Source organism: Labrus bergylta, chromosome 8, assembly GCF_963930695.1.
Source record: "Labrus bergylta chromosome 8, fLabBer1.1, whole genome shotgun sequence".
Classification (NCBI taxonomy): domain Eukaryota; kingdom Metazoa; phylum Chordata; class Actinopteri; order Labriformes; family Labridae; genus Labrus; species Labrus bergylta.
The window spans coordinates 20,113,995-20,140,985 of NC_089202.1; the positions used below are offsets into that span (position 1 = coordinate 20,113,995).

General features: G+C 40.3%; 1 protein-coding gene across 1 annotated transcript; it reads right to left on the reverse strand.

Moving 5' to 3' along the window:
* Window positions 1–1,292: 1,292 nt before the first annotated feature.
* Window positions 1,293–26,716, reverse strand: si:dkey-199f5.8 (beta-1,4-galactosyltransferase 3). Its single transcript, XM_020652547.3, has 7 exons — window positions 26,558–26,716; window positions 13,634–15,042; window positions 8,909–9,144; window positions 6,532–6,719; window positions 5,539–5,661; window positions 5,011–5,115; window positions 1,293–4,589 (listed from the first exon to the last, which is right to left on the reverse strand). Exons 2-7 carry the CDS (start codon window positions 13,905–13,907, stop codon window positions 4,274–4,276), a joined length of 1,242 nt encoding a protein of 413 aa, XP_020508203.2. The 5' UTR covers window positions 13,908–15,042; window positions 26,558–26,716; the 3' UTR covers window positions 1,293–4,273.
* Between the last annotated feature and the right edge of the window lie 275 nt (window positions 26,717–26,991).

Consider the following 26,991-nt stretch of genomic DNA (forward strand, 5'->3'; position numbering starts at 1 on the left):
CCATGTGATGTCTCCCAAAAGACGTACCTGGTAAATAGATTTTATCATTAAATCTTTGGCAAACAGACGCAAAGCAACCCTGCACCACCTGATGTTAATCAAAACTTTTGAGTAAAAATACTGACTGCTATCAGACGCTTTGTTTCTAACCCTCTTTCTACTGTAAACATATTTAAATATGACCATTATTAGAAGTTACAAATCTTTAGGATTGGTCAATCAAGGTACAATCTTTATTTATACACCAGACAGTTTTATTTGGTCCTCTACATTTTGGCAAAGGTTATATTAAATCTCTAATGAGTTTTCTATTTTAAGGGTACAAATCTGCCCCAGCACAACATACAGTAGTTATCATCAACAACACTACTGCTGGCTGCAGTGAACTCTATTTGATCAACTCTGTGATTAAAATATATCATCTGTATCTGCATGTTTCTTTGACTTCTGAACATGAGAGCTGCTGTTGGTCTTTGACAAACTATTTCACATTTTGTCTTACCACTCAAACCAATAGTATATAAAAGCCACAAACCAGCACATGTGGTTTCCTGTGCCACTGCTGAGGGGTAAAAATGTGTAACATTGTAAAAAAGAAACTCTAACTGAAAAACCCTGTGGTATTCATTTGTAGCTTCTACATTGTTCCCTCTCAGCACAGATGATGACAGATGTCCATACTCCTGTTATCAGAGAGAAGCACAAGGGGACGGTAAAAACAACAGCATTTTTTAAGGCTTGCTCACCTCTATTGAGGAAGCCTGCTCTTACAGATGTAGCCCTTAAAAACACAATGACCCTTCAGTTTGGCCAGAATAAAGCCCTCTCTTGATTTACAGTCTGATAACCCCTTGACTGCTCCTGCACCTCAGGCCCTTTGTGACAGTGAAGGCCTTTCTCCTTTATGCTCTGTTGTGAGCCAATCGGATGGGGATACGATGTCTAATATTGCTTCAGAATTGATATTTTCTTTCAAGGAAGCATATTCCTATAGGAGAAGGGTATATTGTTTTGGTCGGAGGGTGTCATGACATCACAAAGGGCAGTAACCCCTCCCCCAGGTGGGTGACACTACCACAGCTAGGTGTTTGTTCTGCCCTCTTGAGTCTGACTTCTCACCGTAAACAATCGGGCAAGGTGCAAGAAAAAAAAAATCTTTTCAGTTGTTAGTCCTGTTGTAGTGATGGAGGGCAGAGTGTGATGGATGCATTATGAGATGTGCTTCTTCCCCATTGATTAAAGGAATCAAACAAAACACAATTGTTTAAAAAAAAAAAAAAAGAAGAGGAACACTTGTTTGGATAATCAGTTTATTAATGAATTTAAGGCCACTCTGGACTGTGCAGAATTCATAAAGAGAGCAGAAATAACTCACTAAATCACATTGCCCTTGGTTGCTCCAGTGCTACCCTGTGGTGACTGTTTGCTATTGCTGCAGAAGAGCTTAAATATCCACATCATAACGGAGTCAAATCTAACAAAAGTGTTACACAGTAAATGATGAAGACTGTACACTGTGACCTCGCTACGTAAGCTTCCTTTGTACATTTTACTCCAAAAAAAATGCAACTCTCATCCTGAAACTCCTCACAGCAAATGGAAAGTTACATTTAAAGTCACAAAAATACAGATTCCATTTCACGACACAGACACGGCGGCATGCTGCATGTTTCCTGGGCGAGCACTGATATGTATAATCTCCAGGTTGTGCTCTATACATTCCCTTACTAATAGGATCTTTGCCATGCATATTAAGTCTGATATGCAGATGTCTGTAGGTAAATACTAGTACTGCGTGTTGCTAAGGCCATAGGATTTGGATATGAATTCACGTCAGAGTGATACTACAGTATATAGTCGTCTATTTATGAAAACCACAGGCAACCACTCTCAGAAAGAAAATAACCAAACATGCATGTCCCTTTCCTAAAAATCTGTTTTCTTGTCATGTGTGGTTCAGACTGAAAACATGATGGTTTGAAAGAGGCCACAAATAATAACAAGACATGATAGACCCCATAACCATACAGAAGAAATCATAATCATGGTTCATACAGCTCACACACAAAAACACAAAAGCTTCCATCATCACAGCTTTCAATGCCTTCATCTTTGGTTTCAGCCTTTTCAACCTGCCATTACGGCCGCACTCACAGGGTAAAGGGACTACTACTTTATTTTTAACACAATCAAATCTGTCAGAGAGGAGGCGTGAAGAGGAGGGGGCGGGGGGGGGGGGGGGGGGGGTCCCACATGCAGTTTATGGGCACTAGTGAAGAGGGAACGGCAAGAGGGTGGAAAAAAAACTCTGTGACACTTTGATTATTCTGAAAAATAAAACAAAAACAAACAAAATTAGAAATGAAATGTTCTGTACGTTCCAAGGATATCTCAAAAACACAACTCAATTTTCATTTAAATTTCCCAGATCCCAGATAAACTGTCTGAGTCCAGCACCTGCAAGTAAAGATTCTGAATTATTGATTAAGCGTTACGTCTATTGGGAAATCAAAACATTTCAAAAATAAAATTTAAAAAATGCTCATTGCCATTCCCCAGAAATCCCCCATGAAACCTTCAAATAGCTTCTCTTTCTCCACTCATTAGTCCCAAACCCAAAGCATCTTCCTTTAGTATATTTAAGGAAGACATTTTTAATCCTGATAGTTGAGAAGCTGGAAACAGACGTTTGATGTTCTTGCTTGACAAGATCATCAAAATAATTCTTAATAATTAGAAATGTTCCAGCTCGGTCAGAGATTTAGCTTCTTCTTCTTTTTTTTCTCAGAAAATAGATGATATAATCCTTTAATGTGATCGAAGCTTGAACATGCTAAATCACATTGCTGTTTTGTAATAAAAATAAAATCTTAAATGTTCACTCAGCAGAGATCTCACAGAATTCTCTGGTTGTGCTTTCGGCTCGAGCTCCTGGACTAGCTTGTTATTTGGCTACTACAAGTAGGAGCAACTCGTGCTTCTTCACTAATGCGACGTAGAAGAGACTCCTCTTACAGAACAACATTAACTGTTCCCGTTCATTTCTCATGTTTTGAAAACGCAACGGGAACGAGGAGGGCAGAAATCATCCTAAAACAAAGAACATCATGAAGATTAAGTGATGAGATGTGGAGGGAGCAAGCCAGCACTCTCCGTGGACACGTTTACATAGAACACACATAGCACACTGTACAGAATTGATATAATCTATTTTTAAAAAAATAGGTAAGCAAGAGAGAGACTCCATTTTGATGTGAATGACAAGCTCATGTGAAGGCAGAGGGCTGATCGCGGTCACCAACACCTGCTCTGTTTGCAAAAGGCAAAAATACTCCAAAAAGAAAATCTAAATAAAACATCCAAGATATTTGATATTCTGAGAAGTGAAAGCGCTACACAGAAGAGTCTGTGCCCTGGTTTTGCATGTACACAGCTCAAATGTTTTTTTGTTTTTTTTTACTTTACCCTCAATCATACTAAACATGACAAAAGGCTAATGTATGTTTACAGCATCCATCGCTTTGAGAACAGGAAGATTTAGTTTATCCTAGCGTACGCTAACCAAACAGATATATTTATCAGCATCTCTGTGTAGGACAAAGCTGTGTCAAACCAGGGCCGAGATATTTGCAGACAGATAGGATATGTGCGTCATTATTAGAAGAAGTACTGATATCAACGGTTACACATGAATCTGTCCTTCACTCTTTGTAGCAGCTTCACACACCCGACTGGAAACAGTAACAGTCTCCTTCACTCGTGTATTCATGAGCGTTGAGGAAGAAAAGAAAAGAAAAAAAAAAAGAGAGCAGACTTTAAAGTGGTGCAGTGTGACTGCTGGAAGCTGCAGCTACTGTTCCATTGAAATCAACGCTGTAAAGAATGTAAGGTACGAGTGAAGCGACCAAAAAAAAGAAAGAAAGAAAGAAATCACAATAAGTTTCTAAGGCATCATCAGGTTTAAGCAGCGACCACGGCGCTGTAGATATATAAACTCATAGAGTCCAACTTTGACCTTCACTCTTCACTGTGGCTCCCCTGGAAGAATAAGAAGTGATGGAAGAAGAACCGAGGTGGAGAGCCCTCACCTTAAGTCGAGGGAAGCAGGTCTATTGTTTTTATTCTATATTAAGTCAGGGTTTTTAAATCAACTGTCCGCATGCAGCATGATGTTGATTCTCCAAAATGTGATGGAAAGAAAAAGCCTAAAATGAGCACACAACAAAGCAGGCCACTGAGAAGAATAACCACCATCCCACAGACTGAAACATGATTAGTGGTCTCTCAGGGTGGACAGTTTCTCTGAGGGGACCTCTTTGAGTTTGGAAGGGCTTTTCTCTAGGCCTTCTGTAGGCGCTTTGACCGCAGGTTTAGCCGCAGGTTTGGCCGCAGCTTTGGCCGCAGCTTTGGCTGCAGCTTTGGCAGGAGGTTGTGGTGTCGGGGGAGGGGGGTGAAGTCCCGCCTCGGTGCCGATGTTGACAGTGATGTTGGTGTAGAGGGGCAGGTATTGCCGTGAGATTGTCTCGTAATCAGCCGTGTTCATCCCGTCTAACTTCCAGGTACTACGTGTCTTTGCCAGCATGTTGAACCTGGAAACCAAGAGCAGAGACAGATCGGTGAATATTTAAGGATGTATGTTATAATAAAAATAAAAACACAGCGAACAGTTTGATTTTAGTTGTCCTTAGCCATTTTTCAAATATGCGGGGAATTCTCCTGATTTCATCCTGCTGACTCACACATTACGCAGATATTCTACAAGGGGGCTGGCAGATAAAGTCTGTTCGTGTTCACACATGCAGCTCACCCTGAAAATTAAAGGAGTTTTTCAGGAGTTTTGTGTGAGTCTGATCGCTCAAATCTGTGATCGAGCAGTGCAGAGTCTATTTAAACTTACTCCAACTCAGATTGTATCAGTCAGCATGCCAATTGATTTCTGATCTGCTAAAAAATAAAAAATAAAAAAAATAAAATACCCCATCAAGCCAAACACAGCTTGTTGATCCGTACCTCTTTGGGTTCACACCGTTGCCTTTGTCCAGCTTGTGTTTAATCATCTTGTAACGGCCGACCTTCAGCGTCGGACGAGTGATAAACATCCCCGCCAGAGACACTCTGAGAGGACGACAACAATAAAGTCAGTCTAAAAAACAGTAGATGTTGATCCCACACACATTTTACACACGTCCATAACACAGACTCAACTTGGTCAGATGAGAAATATAAAAAAAATATATAAATATAATATAAAATCAAAAATGACCAACAATACACCGATGAAGATTATCAGTATCAAATATCTTTTTCTTTGATGTCATCTGTGAGTATGTCTGCTGAATGTTTCATCTTTTCATTGTGTCTGTTATGAAGTGAAAGCAGCTGAATGTGGCTTTATAGCATCTGGAGAATTTCCTCTGCTGGGTAGAAAGTTTTTTTTCTCTCTAACTTTCATATTCAGACAGAGCTAACATCTGTGTGCTTCTGACTTCCAGAGTTAAACTCACATTCTTTGAATCATTTTTTCTCAGCTTTTCTTACCGGACTCCGATGTCGTCGTCCTCTCCGCCCCAGCCCCAGTAGTTGTTGGGAAAACCGTTCATTTTGAGGTAGTGCAGTGGTGTCAGAGCTGACACTCCTCCAAAGTACATCTTGTACGGAAGCCTGGTTGGGATAAAAGATAACAAATACAGACTTAAGTATTGTAAAATAAGTGTGGAACATAAGATGTGTTCTGTAGGGCGATGATGAGTGGAGTCAAAATCCACAAAGTTCCAATAGTTAGGTGGTTAGTTAGAGTTTAAAACTCTGTCGAGGATTTTTTTCTTGTTTCTGTGTGTTGGTTAGAACTACCTTTAGAGTATCTGGCCAAGCCTTCACTCTAGTTTGTTAAGCAACTTCCCTTCAAGATTCCATAACCATTCATTAATTAATAAGTGAGTTAATTTGTTAGTTAGCTAATAAGCAGCTACGAGTCAGGATATAAACAACTTAATGAGCCATGACAAAAACTGCTTTCTCAAAACAGCAGTCCAATTGAACAAAGCTGCGGAGTGATGTTATACAAACTAACTCTTTATTCGTTGTTTGATAGATTCAAAGTAAACTAGCACTCTGTCACAAGGCAGCTAACACCTGTTAAATGTATAATTTTATATCTTTTAATTATAGTTTTGAAAAATCTGAATGTTACTATGAACGTTATTTTTCAGCTCTTAAAATCTAATGTATCGTATGAATTCAACAACTAAACGAATATGTTAAGAAAAAACAATTCATTCAGCAGCAGCCTGAGTGCTATCAGCATATCTAGTAAGGGTGAACTCTTCGGGGGGGGGGGGGGCACGTGGTTAGTGCACGTGCTCCATGTACGGAGGCTGTGGGCGGCCCTGGTTTGAATCCAACCCTTGGCTCCTTTCCTGCATCTTATTCCTAACTCTCTCTGTCCACTGTCCTAACCCAAAAATAAAAACCTTTAAAGAAAAGAAAAAGTGAACTCTTCAGTGTGCTTTCACAGACAAAGAGGAGTCTTACTTGTAGCCAAACTTGTCCATGGCGATGGCTGCATGCTTAGGGTTGGAGTCGCAGACGTAGGTGTTGCGGTCGTCCTCTGGGATGAGGTCCACATCATGGAAGAAGAGACAGTCCCAGTCTTCCTCTTTCATGGCCTCCCGGAAACCAACATTCATCAGCTTGGCCCGATTAAAAGTGTAGTTACCCGCCTGTGGAGTAAACACAGACATGGTCCGAGCACAGGCCGTGTGTTAGAAAGACCTCAGCTTTAAGTACACAACACAGTAAGCAGTCTGTGATGAAGAGAGAAACTTTCACGAGGGAGTAACAGATACAGAAACCAATATTTACAGCACTTATTGACGTAGAAGTCATTGAAGCAAATCATAATACACCTGTTCTACAATACTGGAAATACTGGAAGTGTGATCACCGGGGCTGTTGACAAACGCAATACTGCATTAAAAAGGAAGAATGTGCAACATTTTGATCCAGTAGATGTCGCCCGTGAGCACCAGCATGAAACCAAAACAAACTGCTGTTTGGCAACACCTCCACTATTCTGAAGCCTCCGCTCTCCTCCAGCGACACACCTCCGACCTCCCTCCACTCGCGGCCGCTTGAAGGAGTTATGAATTAGAACGCACCGTAATCAAGCACCATTAAGTGCAGCACTTAAAGAGGCAGACAAAATTGTCCTTTGCTTGAGTTGTAATCACCTGTGTCCTGATTTGTTGTGTTAGCAGGCTACATCTAGCACACTTTGGTTAGCTCGTAGCTCCATATTGCACATAAATTGACACAGAATGACAGAGATCTAAAGACACTTATGTTACATCCAAATAAACAGTGAGTATGTTATTCTTCTTTTCTCTAGTCCTTGACTAAAAGAGCTTTTTACACAAGGCCGTCTCGTCCATGTAAGCATGATGTAAACACGGCTCCGACTCTCACTCATTGTAGGCAGTCATGACTCAGAGAGACATTCACAGGATATACTTGATTTCTACTTTTTATGTGTAAAACGTCACACATTATTCCTTTAATGACAAGCTAACCACAGATGAAGACATTCACTGACATATTTCCCTTTATTGCGAGGCTGATTTTATTTTATTTTCAATGTGTGTTTGTTGAATGTTGAATCATTTGATGATGCAAACAAGAGATAACAGCAGGGACTGTGAAAGCAGATGAAGTCCAGGTGACGTTGGTCTGGGAGCTGGAGAGGTGCCGGTTCACTTCCTGAGCACTACTTGAGCAAGGCACCAATCTTCAAACTGTTTGGGCACGTCTTCCTGTGCAGCCCCTCACTCTGACGTCTCTCTATTAGCGCATGACCATAGTAGTGCATATGTGTGTGTCTTTCATCCTAGGTGTGTGTAGCATGTCTCAGCCAGAGTGTAAAATTGAATTTCCCCTCAGAGGATTAATGAAGGGATTTCTTTTTCTTCTGAAGAGTGTTTTGTTCTTCCACTACTGTCTCTTTCCTCCCGATGGAGCGGCCTTTTTGTCTTCAAAGTCACCAGCACTGTAATCAGCGACATCAGGGAATTTGTAGAAATTAAATTAAACCCATCACCCGGCTTTGGAAAAGCAACGGCACCTCTCGCACGACGCCGCTGAGCTTCTTTATCAGGCTAAATACAGAGATGAGAATATTTAGCATAAAGGCTTAGAGCCACTCTGACAGAACATCTGCTTGACACGATTTCTATAGCACTTAAACAGGATAAATGTGGCGACTCTTAAAAATAGAAGATAAAACAGGCGCTTATACAGGACACCCCACTGTTTCACTACTTAATTATTGCGGGGCAAGTTAATTCAGAGATAAAGCCCTGTGGAATAATTTCAGTTTTAGCTGAGCGAGCGAACTCAGTTTTGCTTTAAATTTGTAATACACGAAACAGAGTGTCATGATTCACAATGTAGAAAGCCACCATGATGACTCACCAGTACATCGCATTGCTTATCTCTACCATAATGTTGCATCATATTTTCAGGCTTTGATCAGATGTTAATTCCCTGATCCATCCCAAAAATAACACACTGCACCATCTGAAGCCTCCTTAATGAAGCTACTAGACTCATTTTTTAGGTGTCCTCTAAACTGAGAGTACAGTTCAACAACAATGTGAAAAATCCAGCAGAAGAGGAACAAAAGATAAAGTGCTGAAGAGTTGACATGAATATACTGTTACAGCTGCAGCTAATTATCCTGTAACTTGCTACTACAGCACACCAGAGGGCGCTCTTCATCCAGTCTGAAGTGAGGTGGACAGCAAACATCAGTTACACTCTGCATACAGACCAAATTATTTCCATGAGCTGTAAACATCCAACAATGAAACCTAAGTAAAGCCCCTTCGGCTCGTCCTGGGGTGTGTGACTCTACCTGGTGAATGACGTAAATCCCATAGTGCAGCTGTTGTCGCTGCAGAAAAGGATGTAGGTAGTACAGGAGGAACTTGAGGTGGTGCTCTCGGTGTCTGTGGGGAATGATGATGGCTGTCCGGTGTTTCGCCTCACAGTCTGGTGGCCTGTAGCGTCCTCCGCGCACCACCAGGGGATTTTTCCTTTGAACCTCTGCCAGAGTGAGCCCTGACGGGAAGCTGACGTGGATCGGCCCACCTGCGAGGCAGAAATGAGTCTGTTGTCATTACCGGTAGGAAACATGATGTATTGTTGGAGCAAAGGCAAATAATGTGGTTAGTGTATTGGAGGCCATGATTTGAATGTAACATCATAATATTTGAAAATGACATCTTTATCTGGATGTGACTTTTACTTCCTGGGCAGAAAATGATACTTTCAAAAAGCTGGGTGTGTTATGGGTGTGAAATGATAGAAAACTGATTATTTCTGTGCATGCCTGTAGTTCATTTTACAGGGAATGTGCAGGCAGGCAGGCAGGCAGGCCATCATGGTTAAGAGGCATGTATCTCCATAGGTTTTTATTAAAAGGAAGAATGTGCGACTTTTTGATCCAGTAGATGTCGTCTTTGAGCACCAGCACGAAACCAAAACAAACTGCTGTTTGGCGACACCTCCACTATTCTGAAGCCTCCACTCTCCTCCAGCAGCACACCTCCAAACTCTCTCCACTCGCGTTCACATGAAGGAGTTATCAATGAGAACGCACCATAATTAAACACCATTAATTGAAAGTGGTGGACAAAATTGGCCTTTGCTCGAGCTGCAATCGCCTGTGGCCTGCATTGTTGCGTTAGCAGGCTGACGTTAGCACACTTCGGCCGTCCCGTCCATGTAAACATGATGTAAAAACAGCTCTAGCACCAGTACAGACAGCGAGACTCTCGCTTCTCACTCACTGTAGACAGCCACGACTCAGAGAGACATTTATACAGGATATACTTGATCTCTGCTGTATGTATGTGTAAAATGTCACACATTCCTCCTTGAAGAGGCATACATCTACATAGGTCATTATTAAGAAGCATGCATCTGCATAGGGCATTAGTCTAACTCTACCACTGAGTGTGTAATGAGATCCTGAAACAGTGACATAGTGAAGAGGTTAGTTATCCGTTCAGCTAAAAAACTTAATCTGATTAGTTATCCGCTATCATTAGTTTAATTAATCAGCAACTGAGCTTCTTAAACTAAATACTTTCTGGTTTATTTACTTCTTCATGAGAGTCAATAGAAAATCTTTTGGTCATTGACTAAACAAGAAATTTGAGGATGTCATCTCGGGCTTTGGGTATCCCTCCTCCTCTCATGAAACCAGTTTCAGGGCACGGTCACATTGGCTGAACCTCCAGTTGGTTTCTCTTTACTTCCTGTTGCCAGATTGAATATTCACTGGTACTTTAGTTACCTTAAGTCTCTCTTTTTTTCCCAGGAATGTATTCAATGCCTCATGTCTCATTTATCAGCTTCAAGTGTACAATGACTTTGGAGTTATGTGGGAACAAAGGAGCAGAGGGCAGAGCCTGGAAACCGGTAAACTAAGCCTTCTTACCCAACTCATCCAACGTAAATTGAAGAAACACTCAGCATGTTCTGAATGTCTGGGTACTGTGTAACGAGTGTGCGGCAGGGAGAAGACAAACATGTTAAGCTGTCAACTTACAAATATTTGTTTCTTCAAAGCTTGAAACCACATCTCTTGTAACTTGAGTTTGCTAAGTTGTCATTGAGCAAATTGAAAAGAGATGTGGCTTAAAGGAGTAGGAATGAAAGCTAAAGAAAACTGTGTCAAATTGAAGAAAAACACATCCTCTTAAAAAGTTATAGGTTCAATGTCCTTATCATACCTTGTCATTCGCTTTATCCTTTAGTCATGGATGAATGTTACAATAAGCCATTGTTCTGCATCAGGATGAGGTGTAACAATTGACACTACTCACAGCAATTGAGATTTACAAACCTAACAAAAATCAAACACAATCCATTAGCCTCCCTCTCACGAGTAGGTGGCATTAGGCAGCTATTTTTAAAGCTCCTCTGGCATGCTGATGAACATTATTTAATACCCCGGTGAAGGGGCGATGTAAGCTGCAATAGTGAATGTATGTTCACTATGCACCTTACAAGTAGGTTTTTCTACTCTGCCTGTGAAGTGAGGTATTTAGAAGGTACAATTTAAAAAAGGTGCTTCTGCATCAGTCCTGTTCAGCTCACACTAAAGACCTTTGTCACTTGTTAACAATAGATCCATTCAGACTCAAGGGGATTTCTGTTCACTTACTCTGACCAATCATAGCACACTGCGCATGTAAACACTGTAAAAACTCTACCTCATATATTAACAATCTGTTACGTAACTATATATTCATTATCATGTTCATCTCAGCATTTTCTTGCACTACTCACCACTGCACTATTGTCTTATTTAGCCTTGTATATATTGTGTTTTTTTTTGCGTATATTATGTTTAATGTTTAACTTTGTACATTGAGAGCACAGTTACTGAAGACAAATTCTGTGTGTGTGTGGAAGCATACATGGCCAATAAAGCTGATTCTATTCTATTCTGAAGAACACCTGGGACTACCAACAGCCTTTTCAAATTCTTTTTACTAAGAAGTTAAACAAAGATCGTCAATGCCCTTACACTCAGCTGTCAGCGTTTTATTTGACATTGCAGCCGAAGAGTTGCTAAGTACAAAACAGAGGACTAGCTCTTTTGTGCAAAATTCATGCTAAATTGAAAAAAAAAAAAAAAAAAAGAAACGGTTAAGACGTGTTCACATCAGTGTTAAAGATTTTTTTTACAGATAAGTGACACTGCACAAATATTCTGTGTAGCCTCTTAAACAATGAAGTTGCCTAACTTGCATAACCTGAACCAGACACATCTCTATCACAACAAAGCTTTTTTTTCCCAAGTACTGGCATGGCCAGTCTACTTTTTTTTTTTAACCAAATGGCAACCTCTGGAGTTGAAGAAAAAAAAAGTGCAAACAAAATGCAGTTCCTGAAGTGTCTGGCTTTAGGCTGGCTGCAAGAAAAATATGATCAGCACATCACATCGTTGCTGTTGGCCAGGATTTATTTCCACTATGGCGTCGCAATGGGCTTCAAAATTCTGCATCAGAAACCAATGGGTGACGTCACCAACACTACGTCCATGTTTCATACAGTCTTTGGTTTTTACACTAATTTTTGACTCAACTTCATTGTTTCATGGAAATGTGTGATGCAACATCAGGCTGCATTGAGAGTGTGGAAATATTTCTATGAGCGACACACAAAAGACAAAAAATATAAAATTCCACAATAATGAGTGCACATGAGGCAGAAACAAGTGTCCCTCTAATGTGGTGCATCCATGCAAGTGCAGACGCATCAAACTATTCAAGTGAAGTAGACAGCAAGGTCACAGACTTAAAAAAGAAAAATGTATGATATATGTCAGGGCGAATACATGTTTAGCCAATGCAAGCAAAGCACTGTTATATGAGTACATAGATCTTTACCAGCACACATTCATTTTGATTTCTGTCTCGTGTTATTTAAAAGTTTTTGATTCAACTTCACTTCCGCAAATGGAAAATTGTGACACATCTTGGAAAGGCCGATATGAGTTTGTGAAAATCTGGCTCTTAACTTCCAATAGAACAGAATGGAAGACACAAAGAAAGGAAATGCAGTACAATTACATAAAATTGCACTAGAAGCAGAGATAAGTGGCTCTTAGTGTAATGAATCCATGTAAGTGGAGACGAACTACAAGTCGATATGATCAATGACTTACAGAATTGCATAATATATTAGGGCTGATAAGCCATTATTTAATAAAAGCCAATAATGGTTATATCATGGTTGGACCCTTTTCTTTTTTTGTTAAACCATCATGACTACTATTCTAATGGATACATCCCATACCATATCATACCCAACCATATCATACTATACCATACTTTAACGTACCATCCTATAAAATACCTTAACATAACATACTATTCCGTACCATAACATAACATACCATGCCGTAATGTACCATACTATACAGTGTTTCCTCTAGGTTTACAGTTTTGGGGGGGGTGGGAGGTGCGCGGGCAGACGGACGCCGACACAAACGCCTGAAGGAATCTTGGTGTTCATGCGATACTTTCAATGACAGCTGTCCTGTTCTATCGGAAAGGTATCCTTAAATGACTTATATTTTAAACGCCCTAATATAATGGTAGGGGAAACACTGCTATAAAATGTCCTCTGCCTTAATTATTAACAAAGCTGTGACTTAGTATGGAATGAGAAAAGTAGGAGCCTTCTTTGCTCAATACATCTTACTAAACAACAGGTTACTGACCAAATTTTATTAATTGATAAGTCATAGGTTGCCATGAGAAGCAACTAATTTTCAGTTTTCAGTATCAATACTTTGCGATCACTTTATTAGCTTAATAATCTATTAATATCTATTTTTCAATCGTGATAAAATGTTGACTGATGGAAGGGCTGGAGACACAGTGCAGCTATCAGTAAGTCCTAGTAAAGCTGAAAGAACCTGATAAATGACTGATGACAGTATTTCATTCTGGAAAAACTCACGGTAAGATTGTTTTTACAATTACCGGTATGTATTTACAGATTTTAAAAAACAGTTACCAGTATTAGGGAATGACACTAAGCAGGTAAGAACACTCACCTATAAGAGGGGACGTCTTAGGGCAGTATGGCATCTCGTTTCCATGGCTATGAGCTTTGGATAGGTGGGAGAGGTTGGCGTAAACGTCACTTCCGCCAAAACTAGCAGGCGTGTGGTTTCGACCAGAAACACCAGCAATGTCTGGTTTGCGGAAGATTCGGATGAAGTAGCTGACTCTTTTCTGGTATCCCTCTCGGGACAGCAGTGCCATGACAACCAGCTGGATGCCCAGGAACATGAACAGGTAGCGCCATTTGGAGTGGATACTGACCATGGCGACAGCTCTGCGTCGTCAAAGCAACGAAGGCCAAGAGGAGGCAGTGTAGAAAGTTCACTGGTGTGGAGCGATAAGACTCTCTGTGGTTTTTAATGCCGGGGTTTGTAATGAGGCATTCCCAAAGATTAGAAAAAATCAGGAAGGTGATGATTGTCAGCTGTGGATGAGGCTGGTGTAGAGGCTATTAACACCCACGCAGAAAGTCAAATATTCTACGTACCTAATCTATAATATGGCAACACACACTGCATGTGACTTTCACTATGTGTTTTGTTACGTAGATAATGAGTGGCAATATTGAGAATGATTATGCAGAGTAAGAAAAATGGCAAAAGTAACACAAAAAAGGCACTTTCGGTAAGCTGATATAAAAAATAAACACCAAGGAGAGGAAAAATAAAAAAATATTCTCATCAAAAAACAAAGTCTTGTTTACTTTTCTCTACTTCACTGCATTACTTTTCGCAGCTCGCTATGTGGTAGATATCTCCAAAGTCGACTGCTGGTCCAATGTGTGGTTGGACTGGGGTGGTATTGCCAGTCCCACATCATGTGGTCTCACCCCCATTGAATTCCATGTGTTGCCCTGTGAAGCTCATTCTCCTCTGGTCAAATAAACGGCAGCGTCAGTGTCTCTCACTCGCTCTCTCTTCCTCCCTTTGTGAGTTTTATGCTGCCTTCTGTGTTCCCTCATGCTCTCTCCTGAGGGAGGCCTCCACAACAACAACAGCCGCCATGACAAAAGGGAGCATATGCAGCCGTATAGGGCCTATGCTTTACACAGGATTACACACAGTGTCCACCGACTCTCTGACTGACTCGCTGGAGAGACAGGGGGAGTGGACCATGACCAGCGTGGGAGGAGTGGTCAGAGGTTTGCATGTGTGTGTGTGGGTGACTTTGTGTTTGTTAGGGGGAGGGATTCAGTGGCGGGTCAGGCTGAGAGGAAAAGAATAGGGGGGAGATGGAGGAAAATGAAGAGGAGGAGGAGGAGGGAGAGTTTTGATCCTCGCTGCTATTGTCCCATAATGATGCAATCCATTGCTATGAGACAGCTCAAACAGCTCACTGGGCTGACAGCCACTGGACTCACTGGATGGACAGGAACTGGACCAGTCGCAGCAACACGGCTCTGAAAGACACAGAGGAGGGGGAGGGACAGTTACATGGACTGACAACCTTTGGTTCACACTGTTTACATCAGCGATTTTGCACTTACAGCAGAATGACTATCCCATGCAAACAATGACTAATTGTGTGCAGTACAGGCTCAACAAATGGATTGTGTTTGTTTACATGGAGACCCAACAGTACAGTTGGAAAGCCTTGACTAATCAGGCCCAGCGTGGGCCTGAGTGCAGAAGCCTCCCCAAAGAGAGGCCTGCTGCCCACAGCGGATGGCAGACAGAAAGCCGTGCAGCACAGTGTGGATGAAAATTTCCTAATTTACGAGCAAAAAAAAAAGAAACTCAACGGCCCTGTTGACGTAGGTTGCTTAAATGTTTTCAGGCCAAACTTAACCCCGACCAATACTCTGGAGCTGTCTGCTGCTGTATCAAACAAACCCTTGGCCGCAAATCAATTAGTGCTTGTTAAAGTAGCCAGCCTCAGACCACTAATCCTAATCCCACTGAATGCTGCGAGACTGGTGAAGAGATTGAAAGAGACGGACAGAAAAAAAATAGTTCAAAGCAACTAGAGCAGCTGCCAACCTCTCACCTACACAAAGTACCATCACTGGTCTCAGTGCAGACTCCTTCCTAAAAGTGTGCCGTCCATGGAAAGATGTTGAGCACATTTTAAAAGACATTTACAGCACATTTGTAATTTTATTTTTTTATTTAACCAGATAAATAACCCATTGAGATCAGGATCTCTTTCACAAGGGTGACCTGGCCAAGAGGGCAGCAGCACACAGTAATATATTCTTCTTGGTTTGATGGGAATGTAGAGTTACCAGAATTTAAAACTTAGATGTGTTACTGGCAAAAAATCCAACATTGCTGATAATAATGACCAAATATTAATCTAACATAATATTAAATGTCTTAATTGCACACATATTAGCAACAACTAGATTGTGAAATATTGCCAATGTATTTGTGCAATTAACACAGTTCCCTCTCTTCTATTAGGGGCAGCTTTTGGTTAAAAATATGACTGAAGATATTTAAGCTTCTGTACTTCTTCTATACCAAAAATCATTTAATTAACAGTGATTTTAACACATGATATTGAATACATTACAACTTAATAATAATTAATTTAGGTAGATACAGAAAATTATGACTATCTAAATAGCAGCTGTATTAATTCATTTTTTTTTAATAAGCAGCAAAAATGCCCCTGGTATCTGACTAGAAAAATATTCAAGTTTGTGTTAGATTAGCACCAAAAAGGAACCCAAAAAAAATAAGCAATGCTAATCTGTTGAGTGGCCAAACATACCCTGCTGTTTGGTTCATTCCTACTGAATAATCAGACTTGCGCAGACATATTCAGCCCTTGGAGCCTGTTACGGTAATTACACAGGGGAAACATTACGAGCAATCAAATGAGGGCAGAGTACATAAGATTTCTGAAGCAGTGCTCTTGTGCTTTCCCTTCTCTTGTGTCTCGTCTGTCAGCCGAACAACAATCTACAAACTGGTGTATCACACCCAGCTTGTTAAGAGACGAAGGAAAAAAAGAGACAGCAAAAACAAAAGCAAAGACCAAAGACAGCAAGCTCTAAAGAAAGAGCACAACGAATAACTGTAAACCAAGTAATTAGTACAAGTATGCATCTTGCTGCTTTAAGGTCGATTGAAAGACACCAACTGCGGGAAAAAAATATTTTAATCATTTTCAAGCCAATGTGTCTTTCAATTGCTGGTTCCACTTTCTTTCATAAAATGATGTTTTGCTGATCTTTCTTGTAAATAAGAAAGAAGCATTTTATAACTTGCCTTTTTTTTTTTTTAATGTTTCTGACATTCAGTAAATTTGACGTCTTAAAATCACATAAATAACGAAACATTCTTCAGTAACAGTTTTGTTCATTAAAAGGATCCTTCTAGCGGTGTCATCATTTTCCAGAGTTCTCTCTGTGAACATGGTGAGTAATACTTAAATATTTCATAACCAACAGGAAAAGGCGTAACCTCTAAATATGGTGGCAAAAAAAAAGAGCCTGAGAATGATCCTCTAACTGTGAATCCTGGCAGTGTAACAAACAGTGTACAGACATATTGATGACACTTGACAGGTTTCTACACTGCAGTGAATTTCTGCTTTGATGGCTGACTGAGGCTTTTCAGTTCAAGTATAATAAAGGTTTTTTTTTTTTTTTTCTCTGAGGGGATAGATGGAGAGGAAAGCCTCTGCTTCCCGCTGCAGATGATTTTTATCTGCATGAGGGACTGTGAGCAGATGGGAGTACGACACCCTCTCACTTTGCCTGGCCTCTTTAATAACCCCATAGATTATGGATATGGTTCGTAAAGATCATGCTTTAAGGACTGTGGTTAATCCGACAGCGCTGAAATGCAGCTCCATCTAGAACACAATAACAAGCGACCTGGAAAACAGTAATCTTTATTCAAAGTTGTATTGAGTATTCAAACTCACAAGTTGGTTCATGATCTTTCAGGCTTACTAGATTTAATATAGATGATGAAAACCTTTCAGTTTCCACAGACAAAACATGGCCGACTCCATCCATGTGCTGTGTACCTTAGAGCAGTTACATGGTTAGGTGTCATATTTAGAAAAAAACACCCTGAGAGAGAATTCAAACTTCCTTTGACACTCCCTTTCTGCTTGCTCATATTCCAGTGTCATATTCATGTAATGAGATACAGAAAGGTCTTTACAAAAGAGAGAACTGATAGGTCTGGTTTGCTTCGATGCTTGAGGGCCATATTGTGCGTGAGCTGGCTAATACGGTGACAGAGCTTGGCACAAGGCGCCTCCTTCAACAAAGCTCAGGCACTGACTTAACACGCATATAAAAGAGACCCAGTGACTAGATTTGGACGAATCTTTCTGCGTTAGCTAAAAGGCCGAGGACGAGGAGGAGTGAAGCAAAGAGAGAGGGAAGGACAAAGCAAACTGAGAGGAGCTGGAGGGGGAAAGAGAAATGCAGCCAACAGTCTGGTTACACTATGTTCTTTTGACTTCATTGTCTGTCCTGCACAGACATCCTTCCTGTGCATATTTAGATTTTTTTTTTTTTTTTTAAATCAGGTTTGGTATCACACATTGTAACATCAGCACACCAACGCAAACCTTTTCTGCTTCCTCATTTTATTGTTGTTGTTTTTAATACTTTATTTATAGCTTCTTTTTTTCTTTACAATACAGACAGAGCGCCCTGGTTTTTAACGACCTGTGAATTGTGTGCTTCAAACACTGATGGCACATCACAGCCGACAAATAGGACATTTTATTTTCTGCTCAAGGGACATTAATATTACATATATGGTATGTCGGACTCCGCAGGCATGCTTGAACACACATGAATGAATGCAAGAGAGGGCTAGCATGGTGAGAATGAAGAGAAGACAAGAACATAAAAGGAGATGGGGGGGGGGGGGGGGGGGGGGGTATGGGAGTTATATATTTAGCTCATCATCTAGGGACTGTAGCTTACGGTCAGCGCTGCTGTTCAAATCCTTGAGGGGTGGCAGAGAACTCATGCACAGTCCACTGACAGCAGCCTCAGCAGCTCCATAGGGAGATTAACAGGCAGACAGACCAAGTCACAGTGCAGCGAGGGTGACAGCAGAAGTTGTTCACCCAATCACACAATCCTGCTGAGCCTCTTGGTCCAAACACCTGAGTCACTTTCTTCTTACTCCCCCTTTTTTCTCATTCCCCAAACAAGGTAGCTGATTCCCTCAACTAGAACTGATCAGCATGCACACAAGATGTGATCAATAAACGCAACAAATAATCCCTTTTTCAAACTGCTGGAATAAAGACTCTACCTTTTTTTCATCTGCTCAGCTGATGCTCTGCTACAGGTGCTGCAGGCTGTGCAGGGAGTTTAGTAAAGCATTCGGCTAGAGCGGTTTCTGCAGGAAAAACTACATGCTCCAAGATTTCTTTTTAATTGACCTAAGCATGGCTCTCTGCTTTGTATATTCTGTAAAAGAACGTCTATGAACCCAATGACATTGGTCAACCGATGTCTCAGTCTGGCTCTTTTTTTTTTTTTTTTTTTTAGAACGACAACAGCCTTTTCAAATGTGTTATGTGTTACTTTACAGCATGTTAAACACAGAAATTCCAGGCGCAGCTGGTTCACATCAAATGAGCAGAGCAGAGAGAAGAGACGGACCTATCACTGCTCGTGTACGATGGTATTTTTTTTACTCGTGAAATGTTGCGCCAACTGCCTACCAAGCAGTTTATCTGCCAAGTGTTACCTCACGAGACCCACAGCGGTTTTGTTTTATTGCATTCCTGGATAAATAGATTTAATTTTAGATGAATCCCTTTATTCTTTTCTCATTAATCAATACCTTGTCTGTTCCTTAAATGGTAAAAAAAAAAAAAAAAAGTTTCATAAAAAGTTGAAAGAAGTCATTAACTGTGCACCTTTGTGAGATACGTCTTAGTTTGCCCCTGTAAAAACAAAAATGGGGCAACAGTCAACTGAGTGTATGCAATTAATGTGGAAATGGTAACACTTGTGTGCTGTGTATTTTCACTAAGACAATAGAAGAAATAGAAACTAAAAAAGCTTGCGAGAACAACCTAGACGAGACGGTGTTGTCTGGTAAAGACCCTAACCTTTTAACCCCATTGAATCACATAGCAGAGCTCTGCATTAGAGGATGGAGCTTTCACATCTGCCATTGCATCTATATTTGCCGGCCTATTGAGGATAAGTGAATGCTCTTTAGTCTTATATGTGTGAGCTTCTGTTAAATCTGCTAAAACCCCTACTACTGTAAGTGGGGGAAGAACATCCATCAGATCCCACTCGCTTAAAGCTTTGAAAGCACAAGACTGCGGCACGCTTTGAGGACTTATGATCCATCCCTGTAAGAATCATCGCTCTAAATATTAAAAACTGGTGCAGCCAGGTTGTATGACATGATGAACGATGACACATGTTTCATGACAAAATACCAGAAGAGCTGGCTTTAAAGATGACAGTCAGTAGAAGAAGTTTCAGTTCCATGGGTCTCTCTCATCAATATGATGCAATGAAGAAATTAATCAAACCAAATTACCAAAAATAAAAGGTTACTTTTTACATTCTAAAGGATATTTGATCATTCATTTAACCTTGCAAGTCGCTAAAGTAAGCCTGCGACAATCATTGATATTTCTAAACTTAACTGTATATGGTAAGTTTAAACTTAAACTCACAAAGCTGCAACTGAATGCATTCCTACCAGAGAGAAAATAAACTAATCAGTTATATTAGATTGAAGAATTTAACAGAAATCTCTGTATACTGTGGAATAACTGGAATTATTTCCAGATCATCAGGGGCTGCTTCAATGGGTGAGGATAACAAGAGGAGGACAACAGCAGCAACATATGAAGCTACTTTCCTCAAACTTGAAGTCATTTATTTCTTGATCCTTCTTTCCCCCTCCCCCCCACATATGCACTCCCTGAAAGTTACACACATATGCTCCTCACAGCAGGAAGTGTCAGAAGGCAAGTGAAGTGGGGCGGTCTCAAGAGTCAGGAGGACAAAACCTAAATAATACACCAGTTTAATCCTTAACATCAATGCTATATGGAATTGGTCATATTCACAGTGTAAAGAAGAAGAAGTACATACTGCCTATCAACACATAATAAAGCAGCGACAGAGGTTGCATGCCTGTTGCAGAACATAAACCTCCACCCTCTCCCAGTCGCTCACTGAATTTTCCTGAATACTACCAGCTGCATTCACACATCGCCTCACCTGACCTCTTGCTGAGCTTTTACTACAGGGCTGGCAGGAAAAATTCTCGATAAATTCAGGTTAAAGAAATGTGCCTGTCTGTAGCTCAACCCTGAGAGTTTGTTTAATAGGGCTTCATAGACTTCTCGTTAATTGAGGTTTACGATGCAAGGTTGCAAAGAAAGTAATTTACCGATATTTTTAAGCTGCAAATAAGTATCCCATCTAAAATCTAAAACAGAATGCAGCGTCGAAATACGTGTTTTTACTTCAGTTAAGCTCTGACGTTTACAGGCTAGCTCTTACAGTATGACAACTCTTCACATATTCAGTCTGCAAATGGGCAAAGTGTCAATTACTGTGTCCTGTTTAAAGTCACATAGGTCGGAGGCTGTCAGAGATTATAGACAACATGAAACTAAAATTAAACCAGTGATTGAGTAAATCCAGTGGATGAGGAAGGAGGACAGAGACAACATGTGAAGACTGAGGCACAAGAGGAGAGATCAATGTGTTACTTAATAATCAATATGCAGTGAATGTGAATGAAGACAAAAGGCAGGGTGGTTATAACCGGTCTGGTTACTTGAAGTAACTTCTGCCTGTTTAAAGCACTGCTAAACCAAAACTATGCTAGACAGGTAGGAACAATGTGCCGTTTGGTTAGTCGTGACTTTACATGAACGATCATACCGAGAGTGTTCAGAAGCATGCATGGTATCCTGTCAGCCGCAGAGTAGAGCAACAGTACAAAGTGTTTAAATGTTTCCACTGGGGCTTTAACTTTGCCCTCAGTGTTTTGTTTTTCTGGCAACCATTCCGCTCTGAAAACAGTGTTGTGTCACATTCTTTGTACTGATGAAATGATACCCATTACAAATGTGTAAAGAAATGGATAAGTTACAGTGGGCCAAAGAAAGGACATTTTTTATTTCTAAAGCTAAAAGGACAAACGACAATGTGCCTTGGTGGACAATCTGTCATGCAAATGAATCCCTGGAAAGACTTATTTCCAGCAGACAGCCCAGTAAGCTACGTCAATTGTTCCTCCTTTTACTAATCCATGCAGTAATACCAGAGACAAATATGTGGGTTATGTACTCAGTAACTCATTCTTTAAAAACGGATGCAAGTTTTAGAAATCCGGGTCTGGCCTCTTTGACTACAGGATTCAATTCTTAGAATGCTTTTTAACCCTTTAACGCATGACGTCACTACATAGAGAAGCCTTGTTTGAACCACTCCAACTGAACAAATACCAGGTATTGTCTTAAGGTCCTTATCAATAGTATGCTGGAATCTCATTGTTTTCTTTAGAAACTACATCCTGCATTTTAAAACGGCAGCAGGAAAATGACTCATGTCCAAACAGCGGCTTTATTAACACGGCAGATTAGACCATGCAGGAATCATGTTTAAGGTGAACACAAAATTAGAGTATTTTGCAAAAAACGCAACATTTATGACTTTGATCTGTTACCACTGTTAGTCAGCAGGGTGATAACACAAACAATTACAGCGTTGTCACAGCCTTCTATTTATACAATCAGATTAAGTACTGTAATTCCCAGCATATAAATAAATTTGAACAAATAGATATATTTATTAGTGCTGGGAATCTTTGGGTGTCTCACGATTCGATTCAGAATCTATTTTTGAATTATTACATACTTCAGGATCTACTCCAGTCATCTGTGACATTGGCTGAATTTCTTGCTGCTTCATTTGGCATTCTTTCTTGAGTTCAAGAGCAAACCGTAGCACTTAGCAGGGACTGACTGATTAGCCAAAAACAAAAAAATATATTTTTAAGTTATGATTCAAATTTCAAATCTCAGAATATAAGAAGCTTGATTTTTGCATAAATCGAATAATAATTAAAAAAAATGTCCCCACCTCTAACGATGCTGCTGCACAAGTGGACTTGTGATTCCAAGCCTTTTGTAGGCTATACCTTTAAATATGACTTACAACTTAATCAACAGAGATATCCATGACATAAATGGTGTTCATAATTATACAATGTCTGACTAGATTCTACGATCGGGCTTATAAATTTCACTATGCCTCGATGCCTGTTAAATCTTGATCCTCTTGTTTCCATGATTGTGGGAAGCCAAAATTTGAATTTAAACTTGATTAATGCCCAGCACAAGAATGGTCCTAAATCACTCCTAAGCTCCAATCTCTTAAAGTGAGGACAAGCTATAACTTACACAAGTATTTCAAATGATTAAGATCTTACACTGCACATGGTCACTGCACAGGTGTGACCAGCATAAAGCAAAACAGCATTCTCACAAACAGATCATTTTTCCCTCACTAGATCACATTAACATATTATATATAAAGAAAATATTCTTTACACAAAGCACCGTTCAAACTACAGCCAACTTACGGTAAAAGCATTACTCAGATTCTGTGTACAAAAGCAGGCCTTTTCACTCAAGCATCAAGCAAGCAAGACCAGGCAATGCAATAAAGTGCAAACATGCCCTGAGAAAAGAGGTGTCTGCATAACAACGCGTGCCAGCGTCCGTGTCATGGCAACCCATCCTGGGCCCTGCCATTCATCGTGGGTGCAGCTGGTACACGTCTCTGTGGCTGTTCCCTAGAGTACGACTCTGCTGGGACAGACTGCTTAGGAGAAAAAGGGGGGAAAACACACCACATCCCTTCATCTTACTCCAACCCTTTCTTCCTTATCTTTCTGCCTTTTGGATACTGCCGCTGTTTCCATGGAGTCATTTTCACCTCCAGCTATAACCAGCCCACCAGGGACAAGCACAGAAACTTGCAGTGCTTTGCAAACTTAGCAATGACAACTATGTAGACAGAAACCCCCATGAGACCAGAAACCAACAACAAGACTGGAGCAACAAGTTAGACAGGAAAGAAGAGAGTCCTCACCGTAGATCTGTAACATGAAGAGTATGTAAAAACAAAAAAATGTCACAGACCAGGCCTTCCAAACAGTTGTTCTTTGGAAGTATCGATGATGGAGCGATAACGAGGAACAAAAGCGAAAGTGAAAAACTATATCAGAAACTGATGCTGACACCAACAATTGAAAGTGACAGTACTTTCTGAAAAACAGATATCAGTAAGCTGTTCATAAGCTTGAGAATTTACCCATAACACCGAATTTCCCTCTGGGATTAATAAAGTATTTCTGATTCTGAACATTGTATAAGATGACTAGCGATTTTAAACATTTTGCGACATGCTGAGAATCGCGACACAATATATTGCGGTTAAACTTTTTGAACTGCTTCTTTTGTCCACAAAACTAAAGGAAATCAAGAACTGTTTGGTCATATAAGAAACAATTCTCAGTCTATTCATCTCACCTCAGTCTTTTTATTTCTACACAAGGGGAGTCAAGCCCACAGACCGACCAACATTGTGATAAAACTAAAACCCTGTAAAAGGCTGCACGAACTTCACAATCTGAACTGTTGGTATTTCAGTCTAATCCAACTTGAACATGATTTTTTTCCCAAAAAATTTTCATACCCGAGCAGAGAGTCCATTAAACACTTAATTACACACGCGTAAAACATGAATATACCCCTTTTCTGGCCTGTGCTCACTGTAATGTCTCTTGTGTTGTATTGTTAGTGTATTGTCTCTTGTCTTCAAAAAAGAAAAAAAAAAGAATAAAATAAAATATCGATAATTGGCGGCCATGAGACGATATAATTTCGCCACACAAAAAAATCGTGATATTATGCTGTATCGATTTTTTCCCCCCACCTCTAGAGTATAAAATCATAATTTAGGACAAAACAGAGTTTAATGTAGGGCTATATTTTTTTTTGATGTCCTATTGGAATTATTTTGTACTGTTATTGCTTTTGTGCTTTTTTTTTTTTTTTTTTTTTTTTTTTTTTACAGTTATTCGCACTTTTGTTAAGTAGTATATAAGATTTATGATGATCAAACATAGACGTTTATGAGACTACAGAATGTGATGTGTCAGCCAGGACAAGTGTGCAGCACAACATTTAATTTGTTTCACACAATATTTAAATCCATAACATCGAAAGTAAGATAATATATATAATATGCAGAGCCGTTAACAACCTTACATTCCTAATTTGAGGTATTTTATTTATTCTGTTGCTTAATGTCATATCTCTTTATTTCTTTTAGATCTTTCTTATTTTTACATATTTTCACATCTTCTCTGTGATCGTTACCGGGTTTGTTTTAGTGCCTCTTTTTTTTGTCTTGTGTGAAGAACACTTTGAATTTGCTTGTCATCATGCTTTAAATAAACTTGCCTTGCATTAATTTTATCACACTTTTCTTTTGCACTTCCTATAACTTGGTTACATTTTCAATGAAAGTTTCAGCCCTAGTTTTAAAGTGAATACATAGGAAGTATCTCACTCGTGCTTAGGTGGAGTTGAGAATTTAAAGACAGAAAGCTTATCAGACACTATGTGAGGAAGAGTGCATGTCAAGAGTGTAACTGTTAGTGGATCTTTTGTGGAAAATAACTATGTGGTCCTTCTGCATGCCTCCTGCACGGGCCCTCTCATACCTCAAGTACAGACTCAATCAATCTGACAGTTCAGAGGGGGAGAGGGGGGGGGGGTCGCCGCCAAGCAAAGCCTTTTGTTCTGCAGAGGAGGGCATACATGAAAGTACAGGAAAGACTAGATGATATGAAACCTTTTTTTTTCCAGCAGGAAACAAGCGACTCCTGCAAGAAAGTAGCATGAAATGGCACAACCATTGTGTCTTTTCAAACCTCTGATGTGTCACCACCACGGTCACCCCATTTAGCCCCTCTTCAGTAGTTACCTGTTAAAAGGGGCACTGTGTAGATTTTGTAGTGACATTTAAAAGATGGAGTGAAAGAATTCGATGCTATGTTTTGTGAACTAAAATACACAAACTTTATTGGAAGGAAACAATGGGCCCCTGGATCACTGCTGCCAGGAGAGTTATTCTCTAACAGTGTTACAGGGGTCAGATTTTCCTCTGAGGACAGTTTTTGTCTAGACTCATGAACTGTGGGTCCATTTCTCCAACTTTCACATTTCTCTAACAAAACTCCAAAGTGCACCTTTAACAAATGGAGTTGCGGCCTCTTCATGGTCTCCCTGAACCTGCTAACAACACTTTTAATTGAGTCCAAGTCCACGCATGGACAGATTGACAAAGGAAACGGAGTGGACTACTTCAGCTGAAAGTTGTGTGTGAACACGTTTTTAAGGTTGACGTTACAACACCCTCCACGTAACTCAATGTTTTGTCTTTGTAGCTTTGTAAACTTATGCCAACTAACAACTCGCATTAAAAAAAAAAAAAGAAAAGAAAAAATGTGCACCTTCCCCTCGTTTCATCTGCGATTTAAGCGAACATCGTGACAACAACAAAACACACACACACACACCGTGCAGGTCCCCGTTTACACAACACAACACTGTTGTTAACTACACTTCAACTGTGGTTGTTGTTAACTCAAAGCGAGGGATAATGAAGCACACTTTTTAAAAAGCCTTTAATCCTTTTAAACTCCACCGAGGAAACTAGTCGCACCCAAACCTCCCAACTACAACCGATCCCCGCCAGCTGTGACGGGAAACACAAGCCACAGAAAGCCGTGCTAACCCCTGACGCGACCCAGTTAGCCACCTAGCTAGCTGGAATCCACACACACACTCACACACTCACACACACACAAGGTTGCTCCTTTCGCTGTTTAGTTTGCAGTATATTCCCGCAGCTTTATTCTTACCGGAGAGGCTGCGTTGTGTCCCTTGGATGATGAAGTGGCTGTTCGTGGTCGCAGTCCGCAGCAGTAGCCCCTCTCCTCCGGGTTAACGATGTGTTTGGAAGTTGATGTGGACGCTGTGATGTGAGAGGAGTCTCCGCGAGCGAATGAGCCGAGTCGATGTCGCACAGCTTTCCCCCCCCCACCCCTCCCCTTCAATGGAAATCCCACATTACATTATGAGCCTGTTTAACACTTCAATTCAGCCTTTTTTTTTTTTCACGTTAGGAATATAACACATCTTCATTTACTAGCTAGATGGGTTTTTTTGGGTTTTTTTTTAATATATATATATATATATATATATATATATATATATATATATTTGTATTGCTGCTTAATGTCACTTCTATGCACACTGCTGTTCACATTATCTGCTGCTACTAATCATACCATGT

Bases quoted from the DNA above. Each gene is read 5' to 3' on its own strand.
- si:dkey-199f5.8 (XM_020652547.3), bottom strand. From the start codon at position 13,907: ATGGTCAGTATCCACTCCAAATGGCGCTACCTGTTCATGTTCCTGGGC. The intron at 6,720-8,908 runs GTAGAGTCACAC...TTTACTCCACAG, and splicing joins GGATTTACGTCATTCACCAG to GCGGGTAACTACACTTTTAA. The intron at 4,590-5,010 runs GTACGGATCAAC...CTTGGTTTCCAG, and splicing joins AACGGTGTGAACCCAAAGAG to GTTCAACATGCTGGCAAAGA.